Consider the following 12,626-nt stretch of genomic DNA (forward strand, 5'->3'; position numbering starts at 1 on the left):
CATACACCCATCTAGCTGCCTTTTAAATTTTGTAATTGTACCAGCCTCCACCACTTCCTCTGGCAGCTCATTCCATACACGCACGCATCACTCTCTATGTGAAAGGTTGGTGGAGTGGTGGATAGTGTGGAGGGTTGTTGTAGGTTGCAACGGGACATTGACAGAATGCAGAACTGGGCTGATAAGTGGAAGATTCTAGCCAGTGTGGAAGAACAGACTGATCTTGGAGTCCATGTCCATTGATCCCTCAAAGTTGTCACCTAAATTGATAGGCATATTAAGAAGGTGTATAGTGTGTTGGCTTTCATTAGCAGAGGTTATGCTGTAGCTCTATAGAGCACACTTGGAATATTGTGTTCAGTTCCGGTCGCCTCATAATAGGAAGGATGTGTAAGCTTTAGAGAGGGTGCAGAGAAGATTTACCAGAATGCTGCCTGGACTGGAGGGCATGTCTTATGAAGAAAGGTTGAGGGAGCTAGGGCTTTTCTCATTGGAGTGAAGAAGGATGAGAGGTGACTTGATCGAGGTGTACAAGATGATGAGAGGCATAGATTGGGTGGATAGCCAGAGACATTTTCCCATGGTGGAAATGTCTATCACGAAGGGGCATAATTTTAAGGTGACTGGATGAAGGTTCAGGGGAAATGTCAGGGATAGGTTCTTTCCACGGAGAGTGGTGGGTGGGTAGAATGCACAGCCAGTGGTAGTAGAATCAGATACATTAGGGACAGTTAAGAGACTCTTGGATAATACAATGAAGGGTATGTAGGTTAGTTTGATCTTGAGTATGATAAAAGGCCGGCACAATATTGAGGGCCGAAGGGCCTCTACTGTGCTGCACTGTTCTATGTTCTATTTTGTACTTTAAGTCAAAGAATTATCATGTTGTTATGAAAGCCTTTAAGGTTAATGCCAATAAACTTTATAGAAACTTCAAACAGTTCTTTTTTTGAATTGTCAGACACATTCCAAAATTTAAAGAGTTGTCCATTTAAATAACATTATCGCTTGACGGCGCTACAGGCCTTAACCACCCATTATGAGCACTTGTGTCTACCCCTTAAAAAAATATGCTGTGGGAATAAGGCCCTTACTCTATTAAAAATAGGATCCCTTTGAACTCAGCAATGGCCCTGTTGAATTCAGGTGTCCCAGTTGTGTCAACTGAGAATCCCATCCCAAACCAACAAAAACAGGATTTGTTGTGACTTCGGGTTACCGGTGCGATTTTAAATACGCTTTGGAGTCTCAATGTCTGCAAAGCTCCAGCCTTGGTGGATGTTAGAAGATGCATCGCAGAGATTTGGATGACCTTTAGCTTATGCAGCCTCTAAGATGGGAGCCCAGCGGGGGGAGCAGGTGAGAGTACATCACAACAGTCCGGAACACTTCATCAAGATTTTGACACTGGTCTGGTATCAGATTTACTCATCAGGTGCACCAGGTTCTCACTCCCTTCATTTTGTTTGATTTATAACAAGCAGGAATCTGACTGCTGGTCCAACATATTAACCAGAAAGATTCCCCTCTGATATTTAGCTGCTCACCTGTCAAACTATTTTGCAAAGGAAAATGGCGTCTTGTAATTCTCTCATTTAAAATTTATTTGCCTTTGATATTTTCACTTATATTAACAAATCTTTTGTTGAAGTAAGGATTACCAAATAGCAAAATCTCATTATTGACAGCACTCAACAAAGTTGCCTCAAAGCATTAGTGGCCAGATCCCTTTCAGTCAACATAATATTTACACAGTTGATACAGTCAGTTTAGAGAAAGACAAATTAACTAAATTACGTAAACAAACTGACCAGGTTTACATTTGTTTTCATTGAAATTTCTTATGAAAAGGTTGTGCTGCACTTTAAGAGCTGAATAACTAGCTGTTTAGTTGAAAAAAGTCAGCATTTTCGTCCCTAAAAATACTTGTTATAGTTGCACATTTCCGACTAGTGAAATCCCTTTCGTAGTGCCTTGTTTTTCACCATAGAAAACTTGCTGACAAACACGCGTCCATAGTGGCTATCAACCAGGTACTGGTAAGTCTTGCTTCGGGAGGCAGGAGGATCAGCAATAACTACTTGAGAAGCCAGTTGCATCGCTGCGCTGCTGGGAACTATGTAGTGTGACGTTTTTGTAACATAATCCACCAGTCGATCATACTGTTGTTCAGAAAGTCTCTCACGGATGCCATCTCCCTAGACAAGACAGAAAGAAACAGTGTCTACATTGATCAACCAATTCAATGGGTAAGCCAGAATACCTTCTATGCCAGTCCCTAGACTTACCCCTTAGGTTCAGTGAAACTACTGTTTAATTATACATATGGGATCAAAGCGTACAGATGAAGGATATCCTCCACGTGTTCATGCATTCCTCCCACATGATTCCGTCTGTTTCTACTGGCATTCTCTACAATTAATCTCTCCCTGATTAAACATTTCCCTTCAAGGCATCCATGTTATTTACCTCAACAATGTCATGCCAGCTTTACTGAGCTAAAAACTGCTCCTGGACCTTGGAGCTCTAACTCCCCTTGGACTTCCCTGAGCCCCGGTTTCACAGAACTCATGACTCAATTTCACATACAGAGAGTTAAGGTGACTTGCCTTGCTGTGTGGTCCCAGGTTTCAGGGTCACAAGATGTCATGAACATGAATGGGGATTAATCAAAAGCCAGGCTAAGGAAACTCTCCAGTGAAAGGTTCCCTCACAAGTTTGAGCTGATTCAGATATAACTGGATCAGTGCCCTGAGAGAACTAACTTAGCGGACAAGTGGAGTTGCTGATAAAAAGGAAAGGAGGCATCCTGACTTTTTTGCCTTTCACTTCCCCAAAACAGTCTTGCGTTCCTATAAAAATAATTCTAATCTCCATTTTAACAATTTTCCCTTGTTTACCACAAAATATAATGAAGCTGTTCTTGACTTTGGCTAATACCAATTCTGCCACTATTCAATACATCTCCCAGTTTACATTTCCTTTGACCAGTTTGTAACAGAGAACTGAATCTATTTTCGCCTGTCAATTAAAGCCAGGATTAACTCCAGCATAGTAAAAAGGTGACATTAAAGGATAAAGTCTCAATTTAAGTCCAATGAGAGGTTCAGATGAAACTTCTTCACCCAGCCAGTGGTAGACTGGTGCAATTACTACCACCCTTGAAGGAGAGAAACTGAAATTCTTCTTGAGGGACACAGAGTTTATATTGAACATTGATGGGCAGCTAACAAATTCATAAAAATCTGCCTTGGCTGCATGTGTCATTTAATGGAGAGTTTGAGGTATGTTCAACCACATTTTCTATGTTAATTCATGTCAACCTCATGTTAATTCATGGAAATTAGATTATTCCAATAAAATTTCTCTTCTTTGGTTCAAACCATGGAATCTTGCGGCTTTACTCTCTTAATAGTTACTGGGGATTTCAAATTTCATCTGCTTTAATAGAAGTTCCTGGTCCCTAACTGAACTGAAATAAAGCTGAGGGTTGCAGAAATCGAAATTAACAAATGGAAAATACACTGCCCATCTATTTGTCTAATTTTCCCCCATAAGAACGTAAACAAATACGATCGCTTTCCATAGTTATGAGCTTCTTGAGTATTGTTCGAGCTGCACCCATCCAGGCAAGAGGGGAGTATTTTATCACACTGCTGACTTGTGCCTCGTAGATGATGTACAGACTTTGGGGAGTCAGGAGGGGAGTTACATGTCGCAGTATTCATAGCCTCTAACCTGCTCTTGTAGCCACTGGGTTTATGAGGCAAGTCCAGTTGAGTTTCTAGCTAATGGTAACCCCAAGGATATTGATAGTGGGGGAGTCAATGATGGGGATCATTATTGAATGTCAAGGGGGAGTGGTTAGACTCCATCTTAATGGAAATGGTTATTGCCTGACATTTGTGTGCCATGAATGCTACTTGTCACTTGTCAGCCTAAGCCTAGATATTGTTTAGATCTTGTTGTATTTGAACATGGACTGCTTCAGTACCTGAGGAGTTGCGAATGGTACTGAACATGATGCAGTCATCAACAAACATCTCCACTTCTGGCTTTATGATGGAGGGAAGGTCATTGATGAAGCAGTTGAAAATGTTTGGATGCTATCCTAACAAACGCTGGCACAGATGTCCTGGAACTGAGATGACTGGCCTCCAACACACTCAACCATCTTCCTATGTGTCTAGGAAGAGTCCAACTACTGGAGACTTTGCCTGCTGATACCCATTGATCCCAGTTTTGCTCGGGCTCCTTGGTGCCACACTCGGTTAAATGTGGTCTTGATGTTGAGGACTGTCATTCTCATCTCGCCTCTGGAATTCAGCTCTTTCGTCCATGTTTGAACCAAGGCTGTAATGAGGTCTGGAGCAGACTGGCCCTGGCAGAATCCAAACTGGGCATCACTGAGCAGGTTATTGCTGAGCAGGTGTTGCTTGATAGCATTGTTGATGACACCTTCCAACATTTTACTGATGTTTGAAGGTAGACAGATGGGACAGTAATTGGATATGATGGACTTATTCTGCTTTTTTGTGTACAAGACAATATTGGGCAATTTTCCACTTTGTCAGGTAAATGCCAGTAGTGTAACTCTACTGGAAGAGTTTGGCCAAGGGAGCAGAAAGTTCTGGAATACAAGTTGTCAGGACTATTGCTGGAATGTTTCAGAGCCATGCAATATCCAATACCTCCAACCATTTCTTGATATCACGTAGAATGAAATAAATTGGCTAAAGATCACTGGAGGAGCCTGAGATGGATCCACTCATACTTCTGGCTGAAGAATGCTGCAAATGCTTCAGTCTTATCTTTTGCACTGATGGGCTGGGCTCTTCCATCATTGAGGATGGGGATATTTGTGGTGCCTCCTCCTTCTGTGAATTAGTTAATTGTCTACCACCATTCACGACTGGATGTGGTAGGACTGCAGAGCTTAGATATGATCCATTGGTCATGAGATCACTTAGCTTTGTCTGTCACTTTCTGCTTATGCTGTTTGGCATCTAAGTAGGCCTGTTTGGTAGCTTCACCAGATTGACACCTCATTTTCAGGTATGCCTGGTGCTGCCCCTAGCATGCCCTTCTGCATTCTCCACTGAACAAGGGGATTAATCCCCCTGGCTTGACAGTCATGGTTGAGTGCGGAATGTGCTAGACCATGAGGTTCCAGACTGCTCTGAAATACAATTCTGTTGCTGTTGATGGCTCACAGCATCTCATGTCTGCCCAGTGTAGAGTTGTTTGATCTGTTAAAATCCATCACATTTAGCATGGTAATAATGCCACGCAACATGACGTATTCTCATTGTAAAGGCTGGACTTTGCTTCCACAGGAACTGTCCAGTAGCCACTCTTACTGATACTATCATGGACAGATGCGTCTGTAGCTGACAAATAGATAAGGATGAGTTCAAATATGTTTTTCCCACTTGTTGGTTCCATCACTACCTACTGCAGACCCAGTCTAGCAGCTATATCCTTTCGGACCCAGCCAGCTCAATCAGTAGTGCTGCTGCCAAGCCACTCTTGAGGTTGGACATTGAGGTTCTCTCATTCATAGTGCATTTTGTGCCCTTTCCACCCTCGGTGTTTCCTCCAGGTGTTGCTGAACGTGAAGGAGTACCGTTCATCAGCCAAGGAGGATGATACATGACAATCAGCAGGAGGTTTCCTTACCCATGTTTAACCTTAAACCTTTAGGTGGTCTTGAGACAATGTTGAGGATTCCCAGGGCATCTCCCTCCTGACTGTATACTGCTGTGTAACCACTTCTGCTGGGTCCATTTCCAGGGATGGTAATAGTGGTATTTGAAACATGTCTATAAAGTATGATTCCATTAGTTTAACTATGCCAGGCTTGATGATTCTGAGAGACAACTCTCATAGTTTTGGCAGTAGTTCCCAGATATTAATAAGGAGGACTCTGCAGGGTCAACAGGGCTGTTTCTGCAGTTGTCTTTTCCGGTGTCTAAATTGAAGTCAGTGGTCTATCCGGTTTCATTTCTTTGTTGAGACCTCCTCGCGATTGATACAACTGAGTGGCTTGCTAGGCCATGTCAGAGGGCAGGTGAGAGCCTAGCACATTTGTGTGTCTGGAGTCACATGTTGGCCAGGCCAAGTGAAGATGGCAGAGTTCTTTCCCTGAAGGACATTAGTAAATCAGAAGGGTTTTCCCAACAATCGGCAATAGTTCCATGGTCATCAGTAATTCTTAAATTCAGACTTTTTAAAATTGAATTCAAGTTCCACCATCTGTGGGATTTGAACGTGGGTCCCCAGAACATTTGCTGAGTTTCTGGATTGATAGTCTTGTTATAATACTGCAAGGCCATATCTCCACATTAATGCAATAGTTCTGTAGATTCCAAGCTCCTCACCTCACTTTGCTCTTTCAAAAGATTTCTTAAAATTTTGTTGTCATCTCTCTTAGTATTGCCTGATATAGCTTGATATCATACTTTGTTTTATAATGCTCCTTGAAGCACCCTGGGACTTCTGACAAAGTTAAAGGTACTGTTAAATATTATTTTTTGCAGTTATAAACAATGGGAATGGCATAATAATGGGCAAGATATATCAATGAAAATAAGTTTAATTTCTTTTAATATGGGACTCAATAAATACAGAACTTGAATTTGTTAGTCAGCTGCTTTATAAAGTGACTCTAATTTAAGATTCAGGAGTCAGTTTTTGATTGTTAAAGTTTAATAAAGGGCCAGATTGTTATATTCTTGAAAGCACATTAGTATGTTTTGAGATTAAATTTACTGTTACAACAATTTCCCCTATAATTCAATGTTAGTAATTTGTTAGCCAATAGCAAGAGATAAAGTAGGAAAGAAACATTTAAAAATTACACTTCTTGGGTTCATGTGGCAGTCCTCTGTTTGTAATTTTATTTTAAGCTGATTGAGCAGTGGAGAAAGAATTGTCATATGAGCAAATGTGTGCAAAACTCTATATTTTACAAAATGTTAATGTAGAGAACTGTCTTCAATTTGTGGAACAGACAAGGTCATTATTCAAAATTTGTGTTGGCTGACACCAGGGATATGGCTCTTAGCAAACAGGATATCTTGTGTTAATATGAATGAAAGACTTGTCTGAATGTCGAACTGTAGAAATATAGAGATTTATGATTTAAAAATTGTGGCTGTTGGGAAATGTTTCTCGAAGGATAAATAGGCTGCGTTTAGCAGGGTTCAAAAGCATCCATTTCCTACAACCGGTTCCAATTCAGTTGTAGAAAGGCTAGCGCCTTACCTCTGCGTCATATGATACCCTCTGTTGCTTAAGCACAACCTGCAGCACGTTCTCTTTCTTTGGATCCAGTCTGCACTCGATCTCAGTGACTGGGAATGCCTGTTGCTGTGTGTCTTCACTGACACTGACCACAAACAATACCTCAGAAGTGAGCAGCAAGCAACCTTCATACTCCTGGCCAGAGTTGCTCACGATAACCACATCCAAGGCCATAAAGACTTCAGGCCTGCCCAAAGACTGAAGCATTTTCCTGTCGGAGGCAAAATGTTGAACAGATACCATTAATTTCTCTTTTTTTTTAATTTAAAATTCCAGAACTGAAACATTTCATGTTAGAAACAAACCTTTCCAAGATAAATGACCTGTTAGTTTGATACAAAGCCAGAGCAATGTAATGAATAATGCCATCATAAAAGTGACTGACTGCCAGAATACTCTTACCAGACATATTTGACGTGGCTGTTTGGGGCCTGGTCAGTCTGTTGCTCAGTGGGGTGAAACCTTTGCTTGGGAAGTTGAGAAAGTCCAGCACCATGTAAAATACCTAGAACAATAAAGACAAGATTCTTACTTCTACTAAACCAGCAGCTACACGGTGCTGAAATGATGTAATGTGTTTGGAACAGATTGATAGGGATATTCATCTCTTTAACTGCAATTACGTAAAAGGCAGAGCTATATAACAGTGACGAAAATTAAGATATTTTAAGTTAGTCTCATAAACACGAAGGGAAAGTTCTGGTTCGGTCTAAATAATAGAACCAGTATTCTGCTTGAAACTAATGCAGAAACAATGGACAATTTCAATATACGATAACTATATTAGCTCAACATTCAAGTATGATAATTTCCATTGGATAGTGTTTCGAAGCAGCATCGTTACGAGAAACAAACTCTCTTCCCAAATAAAATGTATCCATTACTTATTATAGTTGCAAGCTAATCTTTAAGCTAAATCAACAGAATTGCACCATTAAACTAAATAAAAAACATAAGTTTAGTATTCAAAACACATGTGGGGGCTGAGTCTTATGTAGAGAGTGAGGCTTTTCTCCCTCCATCGTCAGAGAGGCTCAGTGCTCCAGGTTACATCAGTCTGTGAGTAGACACGTCAGAGTGTTCAGAATGCTCAACTCTGGAGCCAGAAAGTTGAGGGTTTGAGTTCCACTCCAAGGTTTGAGACAAAATATCAGGACTGCCATTCCAGTGCTATACTAAGAGACCACATCCCAGGAGAGGAAGCCAGCGAACAACTGAACCATCTTTTCATTTGCTGATGTTTAAATAGTACACAGCAATACTTTTATCATCCTGTAGACCCTTACTTATTGCATTTCCTGTGACAGTGATATCTGGGCTTAGCCATTACTTAGCGTGCCCTATCGAGGCAACGATATGAAGACAGCACAAGCTCACATCTGGAAATGTGGAACAGTGTTAAGATTAGAGAGTGACTTCTTATAGAGGGATTAGCATACAACAGTAAAGTCGTCTCATGACAATTATAAAGGGTACTGCTGAGGTCATATCTGGAGTACTGCTAGCACCTTTGTTACTTTACCTGAGGAAGGACATTACTTGCATTACAGGGACACCAACAATGGTTCGTTGGACTAGTTCCAATAGGGAATTGTCTTATGAGGAGAGACTGAGTTGGCCTTAATTCCCTGGAGTTCAGAAGAATGAGAGGTGATCACATTGAAACATGTAAAATTCTAAAGAGGTTTCACAGGGTAGTAGCTGAGAAAATGGTCCTCTAGGTGGGAATCTACAAAATTGTGTCACAGTCCCAGACTAAGCAGCCAGTTATTTAAGACTTAAAATTGAGAAATTTCTTCACTCAAGAGTGGAATGGTTCGGCAGAATTCTCCTCCTGTGAAGCTGCTGTTGGTTATGTTAAGGCAAATTACCGAGTGTAGAAATTGCAAGTAATGTTGGAGAATTCAGCAAGGTGGAACTCAGCAGAAGATCAGCCATGACCTTGTTAAATGGCGGAGCAGACTAGAAGGGCCAAATGGCTTGAACCTACTTCTGTTGGTTTGCTTCTGATGCTTTGTTGTTGCTAACAGAGTGTCGTGTTCGTGAAAATGTTTGATAAAGCGTGGAATCGTCTGTTCAGACGTGTTATACTTGCCATAACCAGTTTGCGAAACCAGCTCAGCTGCCCCTCCAATTGGCTTGGTAAAAACTCCCACAATGCCTTTGCCCACACCAGAAATTACATCCTTGGCTTTGCGTCCAGCCGAAACCTCTACCGTCTTCTGGAAATTCTGCATTGGCTGATCCACGATACCAGCAATGGCACCTGGGAAAATCAGACAGAATTGATACAGTGTCCAAATCTTTATTCTGCTCAAAACAAAATATCTTGGAAGCCTCTGTCTGCCACCATCTTTGATATTATTCCTTTGGCTGTGAGAGGTAGACTCTTTGAGCCAGAAATACCGATACTTTACTACTAATTCTGCTTTTTATCATCACAGAGAAGACATTTGGCAGGGCCAAATTGCTTCATGGAATTATACAGCAGAGAAAGAGGCCATTGGGCCCACTGGATCTGTGCTATCCCTTTGAAAGAGCAATCAATCCCAATCCCTTAGATTTGCATCATAGTCCTGCAAAATGTTAGTTTTAAATGCAAATCCACTTATATTTTGCAAGTTACCCTTGAATCGGTTTCCACAATTTGCAACAGGCATCCGTTTATAATATTGTTCCCCACCCAATCACTTAACTTCTTCCTCACACAGACGGCATGTAATGGATTTTCTGAAACCTGGGAAATTCATACAGAATTGTAGATTCAAACAGTACAAAAGGAGGCCCAGGTAGCTGTGTTATTCCATCAGTCCCTGCAGCCCCTCTCCTTCCCTTGTGTGCTACATAGTTTCCACCTTTCAAAGTATTTATTCAATGCCCTTTGGAAAAATTACCATAATGACCACTTCCACCACCTTTTCAGGTGGTGCATTCCAGATCACAACAGGTTTGCTGCTTCAAAATTCTGACCTCCCTTCTTGCTCTAAACTGTGTCCTCTGGTTACTGACACTCTGTTCAGTGCATATAGCCTCTCCATAGTTATCTTATTAACAAGAATCTGCACACTTCTATCACACTTCTCCACTTTAAAAATAACTTCTTCTACTAATGATTTTTATATTAAAATTTGTTGATCTGTTCACTTTTCTCCATCATTATAAATTCTTATGCCCGCATTTACAATGGAAAATTGCAGATTAATTCACTCATTACAGTTCTTTAGCCTGTAATGTGGTAAAGCCTCTGTATCTTCATATAATTCCAGTTGTCTCCTTCCCAAGTTGTAATGCTACGTACTTGTTACATAACCATTATCCACACAAGTATATAATCAACACCAAGGGTTGAATGAATGTATGGCAGTAAGTTTAACTTAACCCTGCTCTATGATGATGCCATTTCACTTTTCACTAATTCACTGCGCAATTTGCGCAGTGAATCAGTCAGAAGATAAATCGAGTGGCTATTCAAAGCCAATCCACCTAACTTGCACATCTTTGGACTGTGGGAGGAAACTGGACCACCCAGCGGACACCCAAGCACATGTGGGGAGAACATACAAACTCCACACAGCCAGTTGCCTGAGGCTGGAATTGAACCCGGTGCCTGATGCTGAGAGACTGCAGTGGTAACCACTGAGCCAGTGTTCTGCCCACCACTGAGTCACCATGCCATCCATAATTATTGCCTCTCTCTGGCATTCTATTCTATTACATCTAAAGATGGCTTTGGCTCCCTACACATATCGTCACTGGAGATCATATATTGAAAAATCTGCAATAAATATAAAGACAGTACCCAGAGCAATAGACATTGACCAAGGCTTGTAATTTAATCCCATGTCAACAGAAGACAGCTGGATTCAAAATTAGCTCGGCAGCAGGAAGCGAATGGTAATAGTTGATGAGTGTTTATCAGTGGGGTTCTACAGGGTTCAGCACTCTGTCCCTTGCTGGATATGTCACATATTAATGATTTAAACTCGAATCTTTGAGTGGTTGGTTGTGGAGCTCAGTAATATGGAGCTCAGTTATATGGTTGACAGTGAGTGGGATAGCGCTTGCTGCAGGAAGCAATTACTGGAAAGATCAGATGGGTAGAAAAATGGCAAATGAAGTACAATCTGGACAAGTGTGAGGTAACACATTTGTAGAGGGCAAGGAAGAATAAATACTAGAATACTGAGAAATAGAGAGACCTCGGAATGCACATCCACAGATCTTTTCAGATAGCAGCACAGGTAGTTAGAGAGACATTCCCATACTTTCCTTCCTTAGTCAAAGTACAGAATAATAGGGATGATATGCTAAAACTATGTAAGACACTGGTTACACTATAGCTAGAGCTAACCCAATGATCATTTTACAGAAAATATGCAATTGGACTACAGATGGTCCAGAGATTTGCCAGGCCATTTGCATGACAGAAGAATTTTAACCATGAGGAAAGACTAAACAGACTGGAGTTGTTTCCATGCAAGAGAAGCAGCTGAGGGAAGATCTAGTTAAGGTGTATAAAATTATGGGAGGACTTGATATTTCCAACAGGAGAGAGGTGAGTAGGAGGTACAGATTTAAAGTCACTGCAAGTAGAGGTGGAGGTGAGTTGAGGAGAGGTTTTTTTTCACTCCAAGCATGCACATATGTTGAGGGTACACTGCCTGAAATGGCAACAAAAGCTGCAAACTTTATGGCAACTTATAAATTAAATTTTAGAACGTGCTCTTGAAGTGTTGTAACTTACAGGGCTACAAACCAAGAACTGACCAGAAGGATTAGGCTAGTCAGCACTTTCCCAGTTGGCACAGACAGGAGGGGCTGAATGATCCTGTGTGGTACATTTCTAATGTTTGCTGTGTTCGAGAAGGTAATTCAATTTTATTCCACCCTCATATTCTGTTATTATAAAATCAATGCGAACAAACTATGGTGCTTTTTATTATAACTTATTATTCAATCCTATCCTATTTATTTACATAGAACACTTTTATTCAAGGTCAGGTTTCCTAATTCCATAGAATCTTATTTGATGTACATAGTGCTCAGTCACATAACTTTGCAGTCCACATTCTCATTTGCATCCCAGCACATACCAGTCCGTTCAAGAATTCAGGATACTTTAATGTCTCATTTTTTAATACCTCCTAGTCTAGACAGCCTAAATATCATAGTGAGTTTCTTTGACTGCCTGAACTGCCCATTATCAAAATAAATTAGTACAATACCATTCTCTCTATGTAATGACCATGTCTGAAGAACACAGAGGAAATCAGCTTTATATTTTACCAAACTAATGAGGATGGGAAAAACTTACCACAGGA

At 40.9% G+C, this 12,626-nt stretch overlaps 1 protein-coding gene across 3 annotated transcripts in view; it reads right to left on the bottom strand.

Annotated features, from left to right (window-relative positions):
• Positions 1-1,580: 1,580 nt before the first annotated feature.
• The window catches only part of LOC132815107 (intermembrane lipid transfer protein VPS13B-like), a 945,713-nt gene continuing 934,667 nt past the window's right edge, over positions 1,581-12,626 (bottom strand). For all 3 annotated transcript variants that reach the window (XM_060823876.1, XM_060823877.1, XM_060823875.1), the window contains exons 59-62: positions 9,401-9,571; positions 7,708-7,810; positions 7,267-7,516; positions 1,581-2,198 (exon numbers count right to left, since the gene is read on the bottom strand). In XM_060823876.1, coding sequence (XP_060679859.1) covers positions 1,950-2,198; positions 7,267-7,516; positions 7,708-7,810; positions 9,401-9,571 — 773 coding nt within the window. In that variant the 3' untranslated portion in view covers positions 1,581-1,949. The remainder of the gene's footprint in view (positions 2,199-7,266; positions 7,517-7,707; positions 7,811-9,400; positions 9,572-12,626) is intronic.

Source organism: Hemiscyllium ocellatum, chromosome 4 (assembly GCF_020745735.1).
Source record: "Hemiscyllium ocellatum isolate sHemOce1 chromosome 4, sHemOce1.pat.X.cur, whole genome shotgun sequence".
Lineage (NCBI taxonomy): Eukaryota > Metazoa > Chordata > Chondrichthyes > Orectolobiformes > Hemiscylliidae > Hemiscyllium > Hemiscyllium ocellatum.